This window comes from Montipora foliosa, chromosome 2, assembly GCF_036669935.1.
Source record: "Montipora foliosa isolate CH-2021 chromosome 2, ASM3666993v2, whole genome shotgun sequence".
Taxonomy (NCBI): domain Eukaryota; kingdom Metazoa; phylum Cnidaria; class Anthozoa; order Scleractinia; family Acroporidae; genus Montipora; species Montipora foliosa.
The window spans coordinates 6,135,453-6,160,608 of NC_090870.1; the positions used below are offsets into that span (position 1 = coordinate 6,135,453).

Genomic DNA, 25,156 nt, shown 5'->3' on the forward strand with positions numbered 1-25,156 from the left:
AATATCTTTGTTGACGTTAAGAAACAGAAATTATTGTCATGTTTTAGACAAAAAGCTAGTAGAGGCGCCAAAACTACCTCGTCATGTTCATAAACAAAGAAATGGGAAAGAAAACTAATTGTATGTCCTCAATCAACGGAATGAAAGGAATCACACGACTATGAATTTTCCGGCTTCAAGTCAATCTTGTAGGTTTGAAAGCCAAAGTGGCCCAGATTTTAGATATAAAAATATAAATAATTCAGACTATGCAATTAAACTCTCCAATTGTTAATCGGCACTTACAAAGTAACACGCAAAAAAATGGTTCTCGTTTTCCTTCGTTTCTTTCGATCACCAGGAAGCAAGTCTTCATATTTTAAAACAATTTTGTGGAAGCAATGAAAAGAAAAAAAAAAAACAAAGGTAAATTGTAACATATCTGTTGTAGCACTGATAAGATCAATAGATCGTTATTTAGTGTTCTTCAGAAATTGAAAAGAGACTTGAAATTTCGTAACATATGTAGCGAACGCGAAAAATGAGAAAATGTGAAGTCAAACTGACAACAGTAAGAAAGTACTTAGGGTGAAAAAACCAATGAAGACCTAAACCGATTTTATCAGCTTCATATCTTTAAACTTCCGCATAGAATGAAACTGCGATGGTCTTTCCAGCTTTCATTTCAAAGTCAGTAGGGTAACATGCTTCTCTACGGAGTTGAAAATTAATATATGTCTCTCATATTTGACGTATAGTGATTAGTCTGTTCATATCTGCATCCTCTATGGGCATATTACGAACTCACAAGACCACCAGATCCTAGTCACGGTTGATTCGATAGCTCAGTTGGTAGAGCAATGCAATGGTATCGCAGGTGGTCATTCATGTTTGATTTGAATGCCCTTCAAGCCTTAATTTTGCAGGCTTGTATTTCGTTACTTCCGAGTCAGCAACGTTGATCACGAACTGCCATCATCCCGGCAAAACAAAAATCCTTAACTCGCTCCTTTCTGCAGTTTAAAACGACATCTCGCATTTTTAGCTCTCTTTAGAGCAGACGCAAAGTTCTACGCTACAGGGGAATTGGAAAGGACCAACTGGTCGAGGTTTTGCTAACTACGTCATTCAATGAACCATGTCGTGTTTAGTTCCCTCTGTTTCTCTTATGACCAGTCTGCGGACTATCCACCTTCAACAAAACCCTCATTGTCATACTGCGATGGACCCGGCAACCCGTCCAGGGAGGGACGAGGGCTATCAACACTCTCATTTGCTCATGATAGCACCGCGCACCGGTGGCTCAGTTGGTTGAGCACCGGGCTGTCACGCGGGAGGTCGTGAGTTCAAGTCCGGCCGGACCATCACTCAGGGACTTTAAATAACTGAGAAGAAAGTGCTGCCTTTGTAACGACATCTACAAATGGTTAGACTTTCAAGTCTTCTCGGATAAGGACTATAAGCCTGAGGTCCCGTCTCACAACCCTTGGGTATAAATTTTGTGGGACGTTAAAGAACCCACACACTATTCGAGAAGAGTAGGGCATGGAGTTCCCGATGTTGTGGTCTGATCTATGGATATAGGGGTAGAGGTCAATTGGGACGAAAAGTTCTGTTCCTCTACCCTGCCACTCCATGAATTGTGGCGAATAAAGTAAAGTAAAGTAAAGTAAAGTAAAGTAGAGTAGAGTAGAGTAGAGTAGAGTAGAGTAGAGTAGAGTAGAGTAGAGTAAAGTAAAGTAAAGTAAAGTAAAGTAAAGTAAAGTAAAGTAAAGTAAAGTAAAGTAAAGTAAAGTAAAGTAAAGTAAAGTAAAGTAAAGTAAAGTAAAGTAAAGTAAAGTAAAGTAAATAAATATTGCTAGTGCTAATCACCCTTACTTGCAGTCGAGGACCGAATTGCGGAGGGCGCGGCTCACGACATCGGGCTGAAAGCATACAAAGGCGCCTCTGGCTGCCGCTATACAGTCCATGTTTGATGTCGGAGCACAGCACCACAGCTAGATGTTAATTAGCTGTGAGTCGAAAGTAAAGTAAAGTTGTTTCAAGTGATTCTTTACGTTTCCTTTCGCATTTATCCTCAATACTTGTCAGCGAGAAATCGATAATAAATCACTGAATGAGACGGATTTAGTAAGAAAACCGTTGCCCATATCCTTAGCGCCCTCTGCGATAAGCGACTACCCTTTTATTGCACAAAAAGGTAAAAAACCACAAGAATATAGACCAATAGCTTTTCTTGATGCCTCTCCGCTTTTACGAGACATGTGTATTCTACAAATGCGGCTAAGCGTTCAAGCTGATGAAAGTGATTCCAACCAATCGCAGTCCTTGTATTTTTATGTTAAAAAACAGAAGTTACTGACCCACTCTTAAATGTGTACTTTAACTAACTTCAGGGCGATTTCTTTTTCTCCGTTGCTTAGTCTACAATGACCTGATCACTAGCCTATTTTTGGCTACAAGTCCGGACCAAATTTTTAGAATCTTTATTGTGAGTTCAGTCCGTTGGACCTCTAAAAAAGGTAGTGATTTTCTTGGATTATTCGGACAGCAGAAGATCTGTGTTTTATTTTAAAGAAAATACTGTAGTCTTTATAGGACCAAAATAACTTGACTTATCACGGCAAAAATGCATTTTGGGAGACGGCGCGTGGTCGACTGATGCATATCACTTTCAAAGGTAATTGTACTCTAGTATCTGTTAAATGAAAATCGCGTAGAACACTGACTCGTGTCGTGCTCGAGAGAAGGGTCTGGAGCAGATAAGACTAAATACTAAATAACATCGCTTTGTTCGAGATGAAACAAAAAACTACGGTTGGTAGTACACATATATATAACGGTCAAGTTATTGCCAAGGAATTTTCTTCATTACCTCAGAATCAGATCTAAACACTCTATAGCATGAAAACGGAAAAATATCCGGCATATAGTTTTGTGATATGCTTTTCTCAGTCTTGTTCAGAAGCCGATTTGCACGACCTTTTGAGGGGAGTTCTAAAACTATGCTCTAGTGCTGTAGTAGAACTCACAATGATAAGTGAGTTGCTCGGTAACGGGTAGTTTCGGAGACCTTTGTATCAGCAGTCAGCATGCTCTACCCATTAATCTACAAGAAACCCTTCGGTGCTACGTGGTTTATCTATGCATATATGTATGGATACATACTTAACTGACCACTTCCTATAGGGGCTTTTCAGGGCCAATGAAACACAATCAATAACTGTTACAGTATCTGTTTAGAATCCCGGCCAACTGACCGGAGGCAAACCACTTGGCTATTTACAAGTGCAGCCGAGAAGATGACCGGGTCTTGAACACGAGATCTCCAGATCTCAAGGCAAGCGCCCTTATCACTGGGCCGTACTGGCTGTGAATGGCAGGACGAAGTGTCTGTGTGATGCGCCTCGAATTTCAGAATGCAACTAATGATCTAAACGTTGATAAAAAGAAAATTCCATCATTTGAAAAGAGGTTGAAACGTAGTGCCAAAATACTCCCTAGGTGGATTTCGACTATTCCAAGGATATTCAATGTAGGCGCGTATAACCGTTTATTTTTTAAAAGTCCTAAAGCGTTTTCAAGTCCTGAATGGCATTTGTTGGTGATTGCGATTTAATATTAGAAAGAACTCGTCTTCTTAAAGTGTTTAAACCGAAGAATAGGAGGAAGGTTTTGCAGGGTACAATTCCTATAGGAACACTTGTGTTTTGATATACTACAGAGGGAAATATATATCTCACTTTTACGATCAAACGAGTTGATGATAGAGGCAAAAATTGACCCACGGATCGTGATGAGATTTGGAGGCCGAAACGTCAGCCATTGGCCAGTTTTGCTTTATCGTTTTCCTTTATCGTGCCCGCTTGTCCGTGCTCTTTCGGCGAATTTTATCCAACACTGAAAATGAGTGCGAATGGGAGCTATATAGCTAGCAGACAGCCCTGCTTCATTTCTTTCCAACTTTTATTTTTTAAACCGTGTTCTACAAGTTGATAGATACTAAAAAGAAAACACCTTAACCCCCACGTTCCTTCATCAAAGCCAGAAAAGCTATATTCACTAATATCAAAACACACAAAGTTACCACTTTCCCTTGTCATTTTTAATTAATATAATTTCCTGGGGTCTTCATAACAAATATCTCTTTAAACAACATCAGGATACGACGGGATGAGGTTATTAAAAGCGTCCCATTGTCAGGCTAACACACTTGCCACCGAATTCAATGTTCGCAGATAATGAAGGCTAAATTTCCCCCGCGAGCTAAAAGTCTTACTCGCGCGCGAGTGAAACTGCACGTATTCTATTCCAAAGTCAATGAGGACTTTAGTTTTTTACAGAAAAGAAGCAAGAGATGAACTTCGAAATGTAAACAAAAATCATTCTGTGAAAGGGTTAACAGAGTTTAAAGTAATGGAGGTTTTAGAGCAAAGGCATTAAATATTCATTAACCCTAAAATCTTTCGGTGCCTTAACAATGTCGCCTCACAAACCCCAAATTGCTCAAGTTGCGAAGATATTAGTGTTTCAGCCGCATTTGGTCGATTTTCCGAGAAAGTAACTTCTAGATACACCGCTATATTTACAAGATTAAAAAAAAAGTAAAAATAATGTTGTTGCCTTTGGCGAAATTGAACTGATTTCTGCGCTTTTTCACTAGTAGTGATTCATCCTTCCTTTAAATTCGAAAATGAAAAGAGATATTTGTGAACGTTAAGGGCTTTTGGTTTGGTAAAATGCTTCAGGGAAAAAAAGAGAAGAAAAACTATTAAGAATCAAAGAGATAACGGTGTATAGAGAGGAAATGAAGAATCAGAGATAACATGCAGTAGCAAATGATAGCTTTCCAAAAGTCGTACCCCGCTTTTTTGCGTTGAAAAATTTGCCAAGCCATGTCAAACTTGTCAATAAACGATTTGTTCCTCCAGATTTTTTTACTAATAAATTCACCATTGAAAATCTCGACCCTTCTTCCGGAAACTTATGATGTATAATGCGGGTGAGCTAAGTCTTCGGGAACAAGAGACAATCGTTATCTTTCCTTATCGTTTTTTTAACAATCATCACCCGAAAACAACGCTTAAAGCCCAAACGGAAGAAAAGCGAGATCAGTTTAAATTTATACGAAGAAGATTAATCAAACTTGTACACTGAACGAATTTCTCTGCTCCTCACTGCAATTCAATTTAAGGCAACAATTAGAAAAACTGATCATCGAAAAAACGTGTCCACAAATTGACCAAAAGTAATGCTATTTCCAAAAATTATGTTACTCAGCTAATGACACCGTCAAAAATAGACAGAGCGTTACAAATCCAAAAAGACCGGACATAGAACGGTACAACGAAGTCAACTTCGTCTTATTGCAATTATATTAGTCGAGATAGTTCTGTTTAAAACCCTTCATCCGTTTGGCTGACAGAAAAATATCCTTAAAAAGTACCGTCCTTATTCCACAACACAAGCTTCACGTTATTCCAAAACTCAGACAAACTAAACCTTGTGACAGTTCGCCTCTGGGGCGACCTAACAATAAACAAGTTTCTCTTCTCCAGTAAACCATATGCCTTAGAAATGAAAGTTGGTCTAAATCTCAGCTCTCATCAATTACACCACAGAACACCACCCTTTACATCTTTAACAAGTTTGTATATTTAATCCCAAGAATTGGAAAAGCAAACCTACTTGAGTTAAGCCAATGGGATAAAACTCCAAAACGGTCCATTCTTTCCAAGCTTTGTGCACGAGGAAAAGCATAGCCTTAGAAGTTGTTTAAACTGGTCGTTCAGCCCGCACCGGAGAGGAATTACGAGTCGGAAAATCAGCTTCACATTGTAACAAGATCAATGCATGTGTCAACTATCACGCGGCGTTGTGGCTAAAACAAGGTTAACTTTTCCAAGCAGGAGGTCTGACTTTCCGATACTCTAACAATGTCCAACGTAAAAAAAAAAATGAACAAGTGTGAAAATTAAGAAACCGATGCTTGCTCGTACCTTTGGATGCCATGCCCTCCATGCTTGTCCCGAGACCCTTCATGAAATTCTGTGAGTTATGCTTTATGGGTGTGTAATGAGGTCTTGATGCTTTTATCCAAAAGGATCCCGTTGGGTCGACTACAGCAAAGAACAAAATGGTTTATTGATTACATTTAAAAACAGCGTAAAAAATTATGCAATATGTATGAGGCGATTTTTTGGTCGATCCGCGACAAGAAACAGCGGTGCGGTTCCTTGATATGGGAGTAAAACACGTTTTCCAAGAGGAAAGGGAGAACAAGGCAAAGTGAAAATGGAATGTCTCAAAGATTTCTTCAAAAAGGTTATCTCGTGAGGTACTCAAAGACGATTGAACTATACAGTACCCAAATTCTCTCAAACGCTTCACAAATGAAATCTGCCTCGCCGACGGAGAGTAAGTTGAACTCAGCTGAATGTACGGAGATTTGTTGCACAAGGTGTAAGAAATTACAGCCACAAAGTCTGATTTGAATGTTGTGCATTAGCAAGTTATTGTCATGAAACAATTTAATGTGGACGTCATATATGTGATTTGAGTCTTTCTCTTTTTCCTAATTTTATCAATAACTGCCTTTAGGCATGCAGATGTCAGTCAAGAGAACTATAAACATCTGTTGGTCGGAAAAGTTTTCCATAACGTAGAGGATCGGTTGTGGTGAGGAAAGGTATGATACCGCCTGCCAGCAAAATATGTTTCACTGCAATATTTCAACAGCAGTCGATGAGTCTATTAGCCAATGCACCAAACGCATATAGAGGCACCAGAAATAAAGTATGTGCCTTCATACAGATTTTGCCCTTTAAAAAAAGATGAAAAGGCAGGATAACACAATGCCATAGAGCGACACAGAAATTAAATATTGCATTGTTTTACGACTCCGTAAAAACAACGAAATCCCAATTGCAAGCCACAAAAAATGAAATGAATTGCATATTAACACAAGAGTAACAAATGGTGCTCGGATTAGCGCCAAGAGAGAAGGTTGCTAACTAGGTGTAAGGAAAATGCTGTTATTCCTGCGTGCGAATCTCATTGGTTAATTACGAACGAGTCTTCGACCACAGGGAGCAAAATAGTCGATTTTTATTACCCTAACTTGGGAAATGGTTTCAAATACATTTCTTGATAATCTTCTGTCACATTTGCCTAATAATAGCTTTTTTATCCTCTAATCTATTTGCCTTTGAAGAGTTTGCTTATTCTCAGGGTTTTTGTTTCGCGAATGGGGACTTGACGGTTTCATCTCGGGCAAAACCGAGGATAAACCAATGCTGTAGCATAGCCTGTTCAGTTTGAAGTGAACTAAGACAGTAAATTAATTCATAATTTCAATAATGAAAGGTCTCCATTTTGACATGTACGTAGTAACTCTATGACTCATATCACTTGCTTTGTGGACTTGTCCTAAATTTGCAAACAAACGAGTCGCACGCGCTCGCTCGACAACAGTATTAAATATTTTCAACCATTGCTTTCACGAAAACCAAAACGACTTTGCGCTGAAAAGATTAATTATGGGAATACACAAGCACACCGGACTTCTGCAGTTGTCTAAACTTCCCTTATTTCCAGACCAACAACTTGACACGCTGCTTACAATTACAAGATCAAGCAACGGACGGTAAACTCAAACTTGTCAATTGAAGACAAGACCCACATAAACGTCTGAAGTACAACTACAAGGCTTCTAAAACTTTTACTTTTAAGGAGGAAAAGTACACTAACGCGCCCAGCACTTAAATAATATTTTGTTTGTGCCTTATTTAATTTATAAACACGACGGCCTTTCAGAAAACAAATGTAAATTGGCGGTAGGTGTTCGTTCACAAAAGAAACTCACCACTCGATCACAGCTGATAAACGCTGTTCACAGTTATTTTGAGAAAGTAAACAAAAATATCCAAGAATGCGTCCTCGTTTCTGTGCGCTTACCTTGGGTTTTTGACGAAGTGCACGTTTGTAGTTCTCTCCAAAACGCAAGCCGTATCCCTATTAAAGCGGGTGTCCTTCGAGTTGAATATGAAAGCACCAGAGAAGCATTAACTTTTCCAGCGTGTTGTTAAGTCTCGAGACTCGAATTGACTGACTGGTATTTTCCCTCCAAGAAAGTGATCGCAAATAAATAAATAAATAAAAGCGCGAGGGGTAATGAGGAAATCCTCACGCAGTACCCGATTTTCCTTTAACCGAAATATAACAACTCGCTTGACTCTTGTCGATCAACGTGGATACGAAAGCAAATTTCCTCTCGTGGAAACGCGTGTCTATTCTCGCCACCAGTTTATCGCTCCGCCTACCAGAAGCGATTCCCTCGCTGGCTTCAGGAGGGAGCCATGGAAATTTTAAAGCTGCTTGACTTTCGATGCACCTGTTTGACGCAACGAGACAAGGTGGTCGAAATTCAAGTCGCTCGCAATCTTGCAAAAACTTGAAGATAAGTCCTAGTATTCACCCTGCAACTATCTTGCTGTGTTTCAAAACTAATACCATGGGGATTAAGTACTTTTTGCGCGCGGAAGCTAAAAATGGGAAAGAAAGCAGAGAAAAAGAAGGAAAAAAGAAGCGAACGAGAAATTCAGAGGTATATACATATACGTACCCCGTGGGCAAACTCGTGCCTTCTGTCACTCATATTTAAGTTTTCAAGACCCAGAGACAAAACCCATTTTGCATTTTGATGAAAGAATTATATTACATTTACCAAAAGATTTATTGCTCTTGCACAACAAAGGCTCTCGGCCAAAAAGACGTTCTTCGCCCAAGTTGACCCACGTTCGAAGACACAGCCTTTCAATTTTACTCAACTGGGCCCAAAGCCACACGCCAGGTAAAGACTGTGTTTACCCGTGAATTTAATAAATAAACACGGCATGGGGTAAACGTCTTGAAAATGGACAAGGGTTACAGAACGATGCTATAGCTGATAAATCCGAAAATTGAAAACCGCATGGGAGTTTTCGGTACTTTCCAATAGCGAACTTTGTTCAAATATTAGAGAAAAACTTGAACGCGCTCTGGAAAAAAGAGCGGAAAATTCGCCCTAAGTTGATTGCTTGTATAGACTAGAAAGGTCGGCTGTTATTGAATAAATCAATGAGAAATTAATGACAACATTCTCTGTACACCGACAATAGAAGCAAGTTTTATGAAGAAGAAAAATTAAACCTTCCACTGAAATTATTTGCAAGGAGATAAAGAACAAATTAGCAAATTAATCACTTCCCCAGGATTACCAAGTTACACAATAACTCTGGAAATAAAAAAAACATTTTTGCCTTGAAAGATCTAGTCGAAATATAGCATGCATAATTAAAAAGGCATGAAAACACAATGGAACCGTTTCTCTTTATCTTTTCTAGCCGGAAAAAAAGTTCTTTGTTCATATGAAAGTTAGTTTGCGTCCTGAAGTAATGTTAAAAGGAAATATGTCGTAATGATCAGCGAACAACTTGTGAAAATTACATCGGGAACCGAGAGTTGCTTGAATACAGTTTTACTTTGTGTTGTGCTAATAGCGAAAACCAGACCATCTGCCTTAAGAGGGAGATAGTATTTCACTTGAGCCACCAAAAACAACATTTAAACCATAACGAAAGACGCCAATTCGTCTTGTTTTGCAGGTGCAGGCGAATCGGAAATTCTCAAATTAGAATTTAAAAAAAAAAAGGATAGTTTTACATACGATACAATAAGTCAAAAAGACCACATGAGCAAGAAAACGTAAGAAATACTACGAAATGTTCCTGAAGCTCTAGTTATTCGCTTGATTAATCTCAAGGTCCGAAGAAGCAGCTAGCAAAAAGCAGTGAATCGAAAGGGACTGAAAAGAAACGCTCTGTGTGTTTTTACCGTCCAAGATGTTGATACTTAATCAACTATCTATTCATGCAACCATCCAGAGGTGTGATGTACACAAATGTATAAAATTGCTGTTTAAATAGGTTGATTTCGTTCATTTTTAAACGGACAAGCATTATAGAAGGTCAGTAATTTCAATGAGAAAGAAACTTGTTCTGAAGAATTTAAATGGAAAGGAACCCGTTCACAATTGTTCACGTTGTTCTCTCGTTGGTACGGTACGTATATTGTGTTTCTAACTTTGAAGCATCACTAAGACATTACTCTATCGGACACTTCCATAACCCAACTGGCTTAATTTTTAAGACAAAGAGTTGAATGTTACTGGTCAAAGTGCTATAGAAACACTGCATAAACCAAGAATGCGCTTTCAACTACGAAAGGAAACGACTTTGCTTTAGGAATCCCAGTTCCTTTGAGTGAATCCATCCCACACGAGGGCGAAAAAATACCGCAGAGAAATAAAAGAACACTCTTGGATTTTTTTAGAATAAATTAGCGGATTAAAGCGATGAGTGTAAGTGTAACATGCAAGTTTTCGTGATTTCCCTGACAAGGAAAATGTTTCGTTTCGTGCATTTTTTGTAAACGCATGTTCCCGACTGTCTTGTACGATTAGAAAACCGTGTCAAGATTTAATTAATGTATTGAAATACTGAAGAAGCTCAGTGGAAGCTTAAGTGAAAATCACCAGCTTTCTCAGTTCCAATGCTGCTAAAACAAGTCAAATTTCATTCATGTAGGCCGGAAGGCACAGACAGTAAATTCACCAATATTGGTGAATTCTTTCCTTGGACAATGTAATTTAAAACGAACAGTTGCTATGTGGTTAGAAAAATTGCCACGAGTCCGCTACCCGAATCGTTTGTTAAAAAAAAAAAAAAACCCGTGATGTCTATATTTGCATTTGTAATAACTCGCCATCTTTTTGAAAAACCTGGAAAATTATTTTAAACTTACTGGCCATTGACTACTACAATGTCCTAAACCAAAAAAATTAACCAGGTTAAAGTAGCAATCTGTTGCATAAAAAAAATAGTTCCATTAGAGAATTGCAGTGTTTAGCCTCTTACCATTTAAATCATCAAGACTTGACAACACATTGCATAATGCTCAAAAGATAAAGAGACTTTCAGTAAGAAATGAGACAAGGCAATTCTTTGCTGGCCATGGATTGGAAGAGGGAACGAATCCTCTGTGACTCATAGGGACAAACACTGAAATCTCTAAGAGTAAAGATTCATTTAATACATTGAAATATATGAAACGAAACCGCTACGCCATTGCACACCTAGTCAGATGATAGTCAAAATTTCAGTCCTGTCTTTTCAATGACTCTCGTTAAAAAACTTTGAATTCACTCCGACGTTGGCACAAACTGGATTGCGTTTTGCATAAACTCAGAAAGATGATATTCATATATTGACACATACATAAAAAGGGAAGGCAAGTACACAATTGGAACGTTGTCCCCGGTGTTTCGGTCTGATCTAATCTCGTCGGGGGCACCTTTCACTTCCTAAATAAAATTGTAAACTGCGTAATAAGCAGTCTGGCCAAAGTCTCCCACAAAAAGCATTCTAAATTAGTCCTGAGAAGCCCCGAGGGGAAGAGACTAATAACTTCACTTCACTTCACACTTCAGTAAAAGGGCATCCACCGATCAAATGTCTTACATTTTTCAGCATTACCTAAAATGGTTTCCACAATGCTTTAAAAGCTTATTTAGTGAGTTTGTGGCTGCCCTTCAAAATATTTACCTGTTCGGGTGTTCTAAGTGAACTTCAGGTCTGTACAAATTTCAAGCTGGCTTCAGTTTTGCCTCGCACAAAAGTTCTAGCAACCGTAGCAGGTCTGATCTGATTAAAAAAAAAAAAAAAAAAAAAAACTTTACACTACGTAGTCAAACAAACTTTGGAAAAAGTTATATGTTATAAATCTTCAAATTTTATGCCATTTCCAATATCACAGTTAACTCTTACTGAGATCAGTAAAATTCTAGCTTTCTTCAATGTGGTTTCGAAATCATTCAGACTCTTCACTACTTTCCCGAAATATCATAGGAAATCATTTCAGAAAATGTTGAAAATAGTAGTGCGTCTCAAAAGTTTGAGTTAGAATATTCGAAACTTCAAGCCAACCTTCCTGCCGAACAGATAATTAACGAAATTACACGTTGGGTGCCCCTGTTCTGAAGAGGTGGTTCGCTATTGGATTACAGCTTCAAGTCTCAAATAAACTTACGGACTCAGTATACGATTATTGCTATGGTCGAAGCTATTGAGCTGTAGTCTCAGCGTCACTGAGTCTCTCTCAATGATGCACAAGATGGCTCAAGGTTTTGAATTTGTGGATGATAACTGCAGGGAAGTTTCCGCGATTTTACCCCGAAGAGGAAACTTCTACCTGAATAGCCCGAACAGCAGTTAGGACTCCTCAAATGAATCCTAAACTTTGAAGGATTTTCTTGGGCTGCTACGTTGTCGTGCGGGACGAGTTTAACTTAGGTTGCTGACCAGGTCAGAACGACGAAAGATTTGCAACCCTGTCAGGCTAAAAAATGCCGTATTTCACCCAACTGAAAATAAAACAAATTCTTTCAAAAACTATTTTTTGAAATGCCATGGTTGACGTAGAAGCTAAGCGATCCAAGATTCCCCGACTTTCCACGGACTCGCCTGTGAAATTTCGAATTTCGGTCTATAAAGAGTTTGATGTCTTTTATCCAAACCGTGGAAAGAAAATATTTAAGTGCCTCCCGGGGCTAGTCCTTTTATGTGCCTTACAGAGAGTAGATTGTCTTCGTTATCCGCGCTCTCACATTTGCTCATATAAACTTAAGCTGTAGTACCACAAAAGCTCTTAACGGAGCAATTTCAAAAATCCGTCAGTGGGCTTGTATAGAAAAGAAGCCCCTTAATCTCCAAAAAAACAAAAGTACTTACGCTGACAGTTCTCTTCTAACATCAAAAGCCGTAGATCACAATCGAGTAAAGTTATAAACGAAACATTCAACGATGAACACAAAGAATACATTCCACGGAGCGCTTTCCGTGGTTACGGGTTACCCAACCCATCTGAATCACTTTCGAAGGTCACTACCACCATGACAAAACTGAAGTAGTTTTACAGGGAACTCTACCTTTCGAGACCTTTAAGGAGAGCCGATAGATGCCACAGCAAGAGTCGACAACTCCGGCCACGAAAAATTCGCAAAAGCTATTTATAAAATTGCCTTTGTGGGGAAAAACAGATTATCTCTCTTAATGAAATACGATGTTGAAATTCCTGTGCTAGAATAAACACGCGTTATTGGGAAAATTGGACAAAATGCTAGTATTTTTGAAGAAAGTCCACAATCATATCACAGGTTTGTACTTAAGGCGAAAGAAAAACGTTGATACAGCCATGAATCGATGGAAAAAGCACCAGTCTCGAACTTTCCGATACCTCTATATACTTCACTTTTATCAGTCGATTCCTACCTAAACTCAGCTATCTCTTGGAGAAATATAGCCAGAACAAGGCTACTCAACCTTCAGCCTTAGCCTTTTTGGGCAACAAGGAGAAGTGTTACTGGGAAAGAACTCATACTACAAATCGGATTTAGAAGCATACCTTCGGTTCCTTCTCGCAGAACTTTCAAACAGTCACTGAGCGAAGTAAGTGTCATGTAATGCCTTTTGAAATACAAATGGGGAGCCTTTGAAGTCGTAACTTCCCGGCCAAAGTCCCACTGGCCAGGACCTAACTTTGACACTTTTAAATCACGGATTGTTAAAAGAACTCAAGACTTGAAAAAGAAGAATCTGGTTGTTTAGGAACTCCGTGGACGATTCTCTTTCCAGAAATTATCTCACAACAAGAGCATGCCGGTGCTTTTAAAAAGCACAATTTGGAAATACACGTGAAAAAGATGAAACTGAACCGAACTGAAGTTTCTCAACTTACAACCCCGTTCGCAACTGACTACAGAAAAACTATAATTGGGAAATGGAAGAGGTGAGCAATTTAGAGTAAATCTGTTCATCGCAGAAAAGTAAAAGCCTTGACAAATCATTTGAAGCGGGGGGACAGGTGACAGCAGATATTTTCGCCACAAACTCGAATAGGTTAAAACCACATTCTATCGCATATAAAACAGTTATATGAGAAAACTGCAGTGTTTAGCCCCTTACCATTTCATTCAGACTTTAGAACACATTGCATTTTATGCTCGAAAGATAACAAGACTTTTAGTAATCCAAGGTTTTCGGGGACAGTAAAAAAATCCTTTTCAGCATGCACAGAACTTACAGTTATATATGGAAATTGTTTATTAAAGGTACACGTTGCAGTAATAAAACTGAATTTTGTCTTAAATAAAAATTTCTATATACATTTAAATTTAATACCTCAACATACAGGGATATCAAAAAGTCTTTTCTTTCTCAAGGATTTCTGTTGAATTACTTTAGTGGCAAAAGACTATAGCAAGGTTATAAGGCTTTATTATTTATAATGACCTTAAAACTCCCAGACACTATTTAAGCTGGCTTTAGTACTGAGGGTAGAAAAGTATAATTTGTGCAAATACAAACTGCGTGCATGAACACAATTGGAATGAGACAACCACTTTCCCATGTATAAAGCCTTATTTGACTCAAATTCGCCGGAATCACGAAAAAAGATTAAATGCAATTGGTGATCTGAATGGGATGATTTGAACGCACACCATCCCTACACATGCAACACGGTTTCCCCAAAGCTTGCTCGACATATAAAACTCAAAGGCTAAATACCGTTTCAATGTAAAATCCGCACTTCCTTTTCTCCCGGGGAAGTATGTAGCTTGTGTATTCAAGCTAGAAAAGAAGCAGACAAGACATGAATCAGTACAAAAGAAACAAGGCGTTCGACTGAAACACGAGAGCTTACACTTTTCTTTTTAACCAAACACATTTACGAAACTACCACAAGGTTTTTCACCGCCTCGGCTCTGATCACACAGGACTGTATGGGCCGACCCAGGTCAGTGGAAACAAGAAAACATCGACTCTTTTAATGGAAATCTCAGGAAAGATCCTTCGTCATTTGTTTCCCAAAGGTAGCTATAGCTTTGAAGACCACAAAAGATCTCCACTTCCATGTTTAAATTGAAAGGGTATAATTTTTCTATCAGACAAATAGATCCCTGTCGAATCTTGGGTAACACGACCATGAATGAATTTAAGATAAGCTCCTATAAATGAAAGAACAACTTTGTAGAGCTTTGCAGACGAAGGATGAAAACAAGACAGTTCATTCGTAATTGAAACCTAACGTCATGATTCAGACTGACGCATTTCGACTGAGCCTTCAAGGTTAACTAAAGAACCTTACTTCCGGCATGTATTATATATATATATTTTGGTTCAAATAAAAATGCCATCAGCTGTTTGACAACAAAAATTTCCAGAGAATTAGAGGTTTCATCTGACGATTCCAAACTGATCCACAATCAATTTCCCAAGATTAGGACGCAAAAGGATCTATTTCTCTCAGTAATGTTTATCTTAAACAGCCGTAGATACTTTAATCTTTGGTATCGAATAAGTTCATTTTACAAACTGCTCACAATATGAAGACTGGAGAATCGGAGGTATGGGTTCGCCGGAAAGCTAGCACCACAAGAAAACGAAGATCAGATGAAGAGGAATGACATGTGCTCGAAACGATAGCCTTGAATTTCTGCGTTGTATTCGAGATCAACCATTTTAGCTGTAATCCGCTAAGGCTAAACTTCCCGCGGTTAAAGGGTGATTATGATCATAACCAGATTTTCCAGCGTTGTTTAGGGCCATCGTTACCACCAACTATATAACCATCCACGACCGTTTTCTTGAAGACCGTGAAAGCGACAGCGGGAGCTACCCATCGTTCGTTTAGTCAACCATCTCTACAAAGTTCCGCGTAACTGTTCGAAATCATATGATCAACCAAACCAAACCAAAAACACGTTTTCCAAATAGAATTCAAAACAAACCCAAGCAACTGAAAACGGTTCATCACTGAATAGGACATTCACCTTTTCAACAAAGTTGATACCGAGTTTTAGTGTCCCATTATTCATAGACGCACCATTTCCTCCGAAATACACTTGAGCTGTGGCTTGATTCACGTATGCTTGCACACATGTTAAAATACATCTTCGGATCCGACCCAAGGGTGGCTTAGACTGAGTAAATTGAAAGCCTTTATCAACGATTTCATCCGCCGAGGTCACGAGTGAATAATCACTTCTATTAATATATAACTCCATTTTCTTTGAAAAGCCACTTTGCAAGAAATTTGCTCTCAGTAAGTGAAAAACTTGACCAATAATTATGAAGAATAAGGAACAATGTAATGATCAGGAATAGGTGGTACTTAGTGACTTTCGCTGGAACAAAAAATCCATAATTTCAAATTTGGGAGCCATGATTTCAAAATAAAACTTGAAGAAATTAAACCGACGAGATTAGTGGTTCGGCTAGGAGAAATGAAATTTAAAATTCTCAAGCAAAAAAGGCAAACTACAGCATTAGATGCAACAATTAAGTATCGGCAAAAATATTACCGTAATTGAATAATAACTATTAAAATCTTTTATGTGAGGGCTTGTTCAAGAAAATTCACGTTAAGAAGGCGCGCATCAAGAATGAGTGAATGAATATGAACACAAACAAATCGACCAAATTCATTCTAGAATATTTCATGCAAGAAAAGTGATATAGAAAAAGTAAACAAGACAAAGAAAACGATATCAACAGATAAGCGATGAACAAAGAGGGAATACAGTTAAAGTGAATCATAGCCTTACCCAGTGGACGAAGTTGAAGAGATGATGCTACCACGCAACAACTGATAAGCGCTCCGCAAACAGAAACACAATTAATTTTTCATGAGTTTCAAATTTTTTGACCAAAGAAGTCCAGTTCTTTCAGACAGTCACAATTACGAAACAAAATAGGTACTTTAGGATGAAGTACCGCTCAATAGTATTACGTATGGCTGCAACGACTTAAGGTAGGTTGTGTTATGTTCTTTCTGCCCTCCACAACACTCATTGGTTATTTCACGCATTCAATTAAAAACTCGCTTTTTCCCTTAAAAGGCAAGAACAATCCCAATGAATTTTGCCCGGAAAGCTGTTTCCGCAGTGTTGCCATACAAACGTATATACCCGTTGGATAAAAAAATTACACAGTCAAACCTTGGGTCTCTCGCAAGAGGTTCTAACATTAAAGTGATTTGAACTAACAACTTTTGGGACGTTGGAAAAGTGGGCAGAGTCGATTGCACCAAAGCCTGGTTGTTCGAAAGCCGATTAACTTAATCCAGGATTAGAGTAAACGTTTGTTTAATGTTTTCAACTTTTTGGTGAAAGTTTCGTTTGGTTACTTTTGTTTTTCAAGATTGAATTCCTCTATTTTAAAGTTTTGCCGAATATCAGCGTTGACCAGCATTTGGGAGTAGAGAAATAAACTTTTTGGTTAATTTTTAATCTTGGATTAGCCTTAATCGGCTTTTGAACAACCGGGCCCTAGAGAACTGACCAGACCAAGTTTCAAATATTGTGTTTGACATAAGATGACAAAGCATATCGAGACCTTCCTGGATAATCTCTCTTTCGCCTCTCTCCTCTTTCACTTAGAGTTTCCTCAACTTCTGAAAATCTGGGCCGAATGCCGGTTACACAGAATCAGGGCTCAGAATCAGGAATCTGTGCTCTGCGAGGTACTAAGTTTCGAGTAAAACAGAAACAAACAAAAATTGAATGGCAAACGAAAAAGATAAAATATTTAGTCAGTAAATTAAGACTTCTTTTCTGCTCTCAAAAGTTGGGGTAGTGGAATTCCCCACTTTCGGCTGGAGACAGCTGAGCCCGGTTTTAGAACGGTCACCTGAATTGTTGGTCATGACTTAAGATTGTGACGAAAATAAAGAGAAAGCCACAACGTGAAAAAGGACCGAGGAAAGTCGCACAAAAGGTATCAAAATACGTGAGGCTGCGGGATCCTACCGTAATAGAAGATTAAAGCTCAATAAAAATGGAGCCGATGCACGGAAAGACAGAAGAACAGAATTAGTCTACAATTAGTTTTCAATGGGATGTTGTCAAAAATTGTAGTAGTTGGTAATTAATGCTTTAAAGCTTTCTTACAAGAAAACAAATTACAAATCTCCAACTGCAGCAATCATTTCCAACTTTCTTGGAGAACTTGTCAAAGACAAATAATCAAAATGCTCGTCGCTTGACTTTCAACCAAATGCCTAATCCGCGCCATTTTTCTCTAGCAAAGAAGTAATTGAACAACAAGTCTATCAATTTGCCGACAAGTTGACATTTACTGAAGCAGATGGTGATTTGTGATGGATTCTTTCACGATGTTTCTGTGAATAATCTTTGACAAAACTGAACTCTCTTTAATCGTCCACAGCCCACTTCTGTGGATTTACGAGGATTCGGCGTTCCGAAATTTTCAGTCCTAAGTACAATTCACCCGAAATTAGTTTAATAACGTGGCCCCCTAGAGGTTCCTTTTCCTCAGTAGTAGAACTATCGAACTAGTCAGCAATCGACTATCCCAAAGTCACAAATACATATCTTTATATCAAACTGCAATGACAGTTTTATTCGGTTTTGTCATTTAAGGCCAAATCCCTGAAAAAGAGAGCTTCTACTGCTTGCAACCGTCTGTGAAGGCCAAAACGCATTTTACACTTATTTCTATGTAAGAAGAAGATAAATTCTGCCAGGAATAACGAACTTGAACCCTAGCGAAACAGTAATTCTACATTCTTCGCAACTGATTGAATTGAATTTTATGATGTACGTATTCTTGAAAGCATCTTCCGTCTAAATACGCGGTAGATCGTTATTTTATCGCTAGTCTTAGTCTCTGAAAAATCCGTTAAGGCACAATCACCCGAAAGCACGTCAAATGACGAACAATTCCATTTCCTGCAATGCATGTTCTTAAGGGGCAATGAATCCAATACATTTCTCTTGCAACAATTGTCCATAATGCAGGTTCTGTCTCGACAGGAAAATTGACTCGACGTTACGACGAAAAATATAGTAATGTGGCTCACAATTACGCGGACCTTCGATTTGGCAGCCGTACAGGTAGATTTGATGATAGAAGATGAGAAACGCGGAGAGAGAAAGTCAATTACAAAAAAACGACAACCGTTCACCACTTTCAGCGAGTACATTTGACGAGTGTAAAAGATCCATAAAATAGGACGTCTCCGCAAGAGGGAAGCTGTTGGATTTCAAACTGAGAGCATTCGACTACTGTAAACAGATTAATGAAATCTTATGCTAAAAACGAATATTTTAGTTGAGGATTGTTTTGGTTCAAGATATAAAATGTCCCAGTTCGTATTGGTGGGCATTTATCTCGACTAACAACCATATAAACAATTAAAACGATTGTCACTTACTCTCCTGTAAACGCTCTCTAGCTAAGGAAGATGAAGCATAGAGTTTAGTAACCTAATAGCCAACCTTGATGAAGATGATCGTGCGATAAATGGCTTATTGACTTGGCGTAATCGGACTAGTGCGAGATGAGGCTAAGTGACTGATTTTGACAGTAGAGAGCAGTTAAATGAGCAAGACAACAACAATGGGCTTCCGATAAGGAAGTAAATTGAGTGGTCACCAGCGAGACAAGTTGGAGACTTAAAATGGGCTTCAAAGCCCTCTCAAGACCGGAGTGTCAGTGCTCGATACCTATTGGCCGAACGCACACGCCAGACGCATTGATGAACGCGGCGTGAAATTGACAGATAATAAGCACGCGGGTCAGGCGCCCGCCCCAATTAAAACCACAGGAAGAGGAACCAGAAGCTTTAAATACGCGAGACAAAGAGAAAACAGTTACTTCAGGAAAAGCAAAATGCAGTGTTTATTTTACCGCAGCATACATGAATTTGAAGAACAAACACACGCCAGGATAAGGCACAGTGGTAATCTGCAGATGTGGAGAATCAAACATGCCGACCTTTGACGCTTTTTAGTGGGCAAATAACTTCAAAAGGCCAAGCAATGGGTGACAGACATTTTTGGTTGGTGGGACGTTAAATACCCTTTGAGGAAGAAATTCTTTCAATCATCTATGAGGATACAACACACAATATGCACCAAACCGGATGACTTTATGACTTTTCTTCTCTTTTTCTTCCGATGAGAGACAGATCTCAATGATCACAGAGACCACAAAATTAAGAATTGAAAGAAGTAAAAGGGCAATACAATCGAAATGACATTAAAATATGGTTTCTCGAGAGTAAATCAAAATAAACAGAAAATAATTCTTAGAAAAGAAAATCAATAGCCATTTCCAGTTTTTGGAAACGAAGAGACACGAAAAACGAGACTTGTCATCTTTGTAGTCTAACGAGTATACGTGTTAATGTAGAAATAAAAATAGAAATGGATGTCCAGTTTAAGACCGAGGAACAAAATTTCAGTTGTCACACGCCAGGAGCCTCTTGCGAGAGAACATGATATTCAATTTCATTAAAGCTGGAAGCAGGTGTGTGCCATTCGTTGTATGCACATTCCAATAAAACGCTATCATCCCTTAACAAGCGCAGCGCGGGGCTTCTAAACCGTCGTATTTTCTGGATGAAAGGCTACAGCAACACAGCGGGGTACGATTAAAACCTACCGCGCGTGCAATCAGAGGGAGTAAGCAATGAGCTTCTTTATTTCCAGGCTGAAGTACAATTAATATTTCATTGCCTTAAAGTAAGGGCCAAAGAGGAAAAAGCTCTCACGGACGAGCCAAAGTGCACTTTACGTTCCCTAAATGTTTACATAAGACTTTGGATTCATAATTGCGCCAGCAGGTAGTTTGGATTACTTAGACAGGTTGGAAGTAGAGCGGAGAAAAACAAAAACTTTACAGAAAACGCAAGTGCAAGAAAAAGGCCCTAATCTTGCAATTTTTCCCGGCATTTTCGATCAGAAACAACTGAGCCAGCCGACCAAGAGAGTGTTCGAAATTACAGAAACAAAACAAAAATATCGGTCGGTTCAATATAAGCAATGAAACATGAAACAATTGCTAATTGTTGGAACACGATAATGGCTCCGCAGTGGCATTAATGAAATCGTTCATGGAGCGAATTCACGGCAGAAAAATATTTCATTAACTTAACAAACTACACAAAATAATGACTGCGGGACGCTGTATTTTTTTATCATTAAAAATGAAAACAAAGCGGTGCTATTGTGCGAAAAATATGGAAAATACGCGCAAGGGTACCCCAAAACTACTTTTAAAGCTCTGGAGGACGCGCGCGTCGAACACCACCATGTTGACGTGAAAACTTTGCCTTAGAATTCAAGCTCCGTTTGAGATTTCACGAGTGGAAAAATCAGTAAAAATTACGTAAGGGGCCGTCTTGTACGTTTTGACATAAATTGAATTGTCTGAGAAGAAATGTACGTTAAAGAATAAAATGATTTCGTTCATTGTATAGGTTACACGCGCGTTTCTTAAATTATATGCGGGTCTACAACACTTTGAAAGACAATTCAGAGCATGCTTTAAGTTAGGTTAGCCAGTAATACACTAGTTTGGATGTCAAGTTCTGCTACAGCATCACCCCATTCCAGACCACGCCGTAAGAAATCATAAACTTGACCAAAGTATCCGCAAAGACAAGTTTTTAGTTTGCTAAAACGATGAGCGAAAGAGAGTTTTGTTGGTGTAAGGTGAACGGCCAACATTTGTCCTCACGAAGGCTTCAAGACATAAACCCGCTCATTCAAACTAAACTTCACGAAAACGCAATCTAAAATGCGCATTTCTTTTTATAGAATAATTAACAGAGAAGAAACTGATTGACGCTAAAACAAATACTCGAACACGCAAAATTGCATGAACACGACAATAAAATCGCAAACCAAGATGGGCTAGGGGAAATCTGGTTTTAACCGCAAACTTTGTTTGGCGGGGGGAATAATTACCACAAAGACTAACTTGAAATCAAGAGATCACTCAACATTTGAGGGCAAGACAGTGATGAAAATGTGTGAGGCACAGGTCTGGTTAATGCTTTCACGACCTAATGGGGCAATTTCCCAAACTTAGTATTCAAAAGCTTTCAGTAATGGGCACAAACGTTGGTATCTAGAACAGAGAGAGGCTTTGCATGAAAGTGCACATTCATATGAAAATTGATTGATTTCATTTTCCATATGGTACATTATATAATAGTGGTCTAGAACTTCGTAGAGAGACAAAGCTTTTACAAAACTTTTTCCGAAAAATTATAAAAATTGAAAACAGTTCCCGTGCATTAACGACTTAACAGCCAGAAACACCTCGCAGTCGATGTCATTTTAATTTTCTTTTAAATTTTCATTTGTAACATGGGTCTCCTTTTAGGAGTATGCTAAAAGCTTTTATTTAAATTGATTTCTATGACTTTTCACCCGCGTTTCTGTAAACTTGGATCAAGTAATTTCTGGTTGGAAAACGCAAACACCACTTCTTGCGAACGAAAAATCGGAACTTGTGCATGAAATTCAAATGTATATCAGAATTCAATGGCATCGCTTCGAAATTGATGCCTCAAGATAATTTTTGAAATTATTGTAAGCTTGTTCATTTCACGAGCAAAACAATTTCTTTTCTTGACGCCGGACTACAACTGAATTATCTGTAACACAGATGAACTCAACGATCAAGGAAATTATCAACTAACATCATTGACAGACAAGGCTGACCGAAGTAAACAGCAAGTAATAATTGATAATTTTTTAGTTTCTTTTGGATACATGCACGACTCGCTGCAAAAACAACTGCAGAAAATGTAAGATTATGTAAGTTTAAGCAACAGTTTCTTTTGTAAAGAAGAGAATCTTTTTAAGTTTTGAAATATGAACACCGACTTAGGAAAGACACTCAGCCGGATACCTCACTGATTCATTTGGGTAAGGCAAAAACGATTTTCCACTTTGCCATTTCACTCCGTTTTGGCGTATTTCTTTTTAATCTCGCAAAAAGCGGTGGATCAATCAGTATGCTAAAATGATCCTTCGCGTCTCGAACAATGGTCGTTACTTCTGCAAAACTACTACATGATGTTTAAACTGCCTTAAACGAATAACTTATTTTCCACTTTCTTAGTCTTTGCCCGTTTCGTATAATTTTGAGGCCCTGGAGTAGTTTACATGCTTAGAGGACTCCTGCACGCAAGTTTGCGCAGCCGGCAAATCAAACATAATATGCTCAGGGCTCTAGAATTTTCGAACCGACAAAAAAGAACTGCATAGTTTAAACACCTTTTTGCAAATGTCGTTTTAGTCTTTCAAATATGTCGGCTCAGTAGCCAAATTTTGTCAATCAAAACTGACCAAGCCATGCACTGCCATGGAGAAACAGATTTTCGCAGCTTTTCAAGGTGACCTCTTGATTGGACCATGATAAATGAAGGTAGTTATCAACCGACTTTCTATATAGAGAGCTTTGGCGGAAAACGAAACCACTTCGTTAAGTTACGTTTTTGAAAAGGTCGTTCAAGTCTTTCCAATATGGCTGCCCAGTGGCCAATCAAAACCAAGCCATGCACTGCCCTCGATAAAAAGCAATTTTCAAGCTGGCCTGTTGACATGACCATGAAAAAATGAATTTTTTTTTTTGTTAACCGAATATTTATATAGAGTTTTAAGAAAACGCAACCACCTCGTTAAGTTACGCTTCTCAAATATAGCTGCTCAGTGACCAAAAACAAGTTATACACTGCCACCGACAAACAGCAATTTGTAACTTTTCAAGCCGACCTTTTGACTCAACCATGGAAAATGAAGATAGTTTTAAACCAAACTCTCATATAGAGAACTTTGAGAAAACGCGACCACTTAATTAAGTTCAAGAACGATATCATAATATAGCCATTCGCGTTAAGTGCAGAGAAATTTTACGTCTACAAGAAAAAACAACTTGAAACCAAACCGAAATGAAACTTTGGAACAGGGTGTCACAAGTGAATTAACAGACTAGGCGAACATTGGTTTTTGGAATCTTCAAGACGCACGACAAACCGGAATATTTACCGTAAAATATCGTGCTGGGTCTTAAAACTGAGAAGTCTCCCTTCACAAATAGGGATTTGAAATAACAGGGAATTAAATCAAGCCGAAACAAAAGTAACTTGCACAATACCAGAGTCGAAAAGCACAATTCATCATGCTGATTTCGTCAGCAAACATTCGACACTCGGGTGGAAATCTAAAATGTCATTAAAACAACATCTTTCGGACTTTGTCAAGTACAATAATGAAAGTAATATGAAGATGAACAAAAGACGGTAAACCGGATGATAGCGATCGAGCGCAGTATTAAACTGGCAATGCCGACTATAAAATATTTACTTACTAGGGACCTTCTTAGACAAAAGTATGACTTACTTTGTAGAAACGAAGTTTTGGAAATGTCCTTGGCGGCAGGGGAAAAGCTTTTGTCGGGATTCTTTCAAAGACCTATCAGAGCAGAAACCCGCCGTGCAATCATCGATTCAACCGCGGCTGATGTCAGATCTTCCATTGTTTAACGATAGACTTCTCTCGGTTGGCTTCGCTATGTTAAGGGAGGAGGCGATGAAGCTATACTCTGTGATGATTTGCGTTGCTTAAAGCCGCTGATGTCTTGAATTAAAAGGTCAATCGATATGTCTATTTGAATATTAGCACAAATCGTCCGCCGTTTGTGAGAACGGGACAATTTCGACCGGGTCGTACGATCAGTTGGCAGGTTCTCGGTTAGTGGTACCAGCTAAAGACAAAAGCAACGTCGCCATTGAAAATAACTTTCCGTGAAAAGAAATCATGCTTCGCGTAAACATTTACTTAGGTGCAGCGAGAGAGCCTTTTCAAAGATTAAATTCTTCAAACGACTGTGTTTGCCCATATGTTTTCACAGAGGAATCAAAGCAGGAGAACGCTCATGGAGAATAAAGGTATCAGGCACATGAAAGAATTTTGATTGTTGACGGAAAGTGCAAATCGAATCAACTGGCACACACAGAGCTTCATGTAATTTTGACTGGCTGTGTCAGGGCTCCCCAAACCGTAAACGACGCTAAGAAATCTTCACTGCAGCGGACATAATCAAGAAGTGTTCATTTAGAATTGAAAAGGTGTCCTTCGAAGTTCGTCATCGAGTTAACCGCTGTTTTAAGTGTATTTGACGACTATTTGAACAGCATTTTTACAATATAATTCCCGCTCCATGTCACTTAGGCAATGCTGTTCTCTAACTCAACGCTTTGC

General features: G+C 38.7%; 1 protein-coding gene across 10 annotated transcripts in view; it reads right to left on the reverse strand.

The window, feature by feature from the left end:
• Positions 1 to 25,156, reverse strand: part of LOC137992228 (insulin gene enhancer protein ISL-1-like) — a 64,250-nt gene that overhangs the window by 17,700 nt on the left and 21,394 nt on the right. For 3 of the 10 annotated variants that reach the window (XM_068837430.1, XM_068837422.1, XM_068837421.1), the window contains 3 exons: positions 14,643 to 14,705; positions 11,622 to 11,720; positions 5,979 to 6,098 (listed from right to left, as the gene is read on the reverse strand). In XM_068837430.1, the coding sequence (XP_068693531.1) occupies positions 5,979 to 6,021 (43 nt within the window). In that variant the 5' untranslated portion in view covers positions 6,022 to 6,098; positions 11,622 to 11,720; positions 14,643 to 14,705. Of the gene's footprint in view, positions 1 to 5,978; positions 6,099 to 7,935; positions 8,607 to 11,621; positions 11,721 to 12,806; positions 12,880 to 14,642; positions 14,706 to 19,311; positions 19,445 to 25,156 lie in introns of those variants that run through there. The other 7 variants (XM_068837426.1, XM_068837425.1, XM_068837423.1 and 4 more) reach the window with 6 other exon arrangements.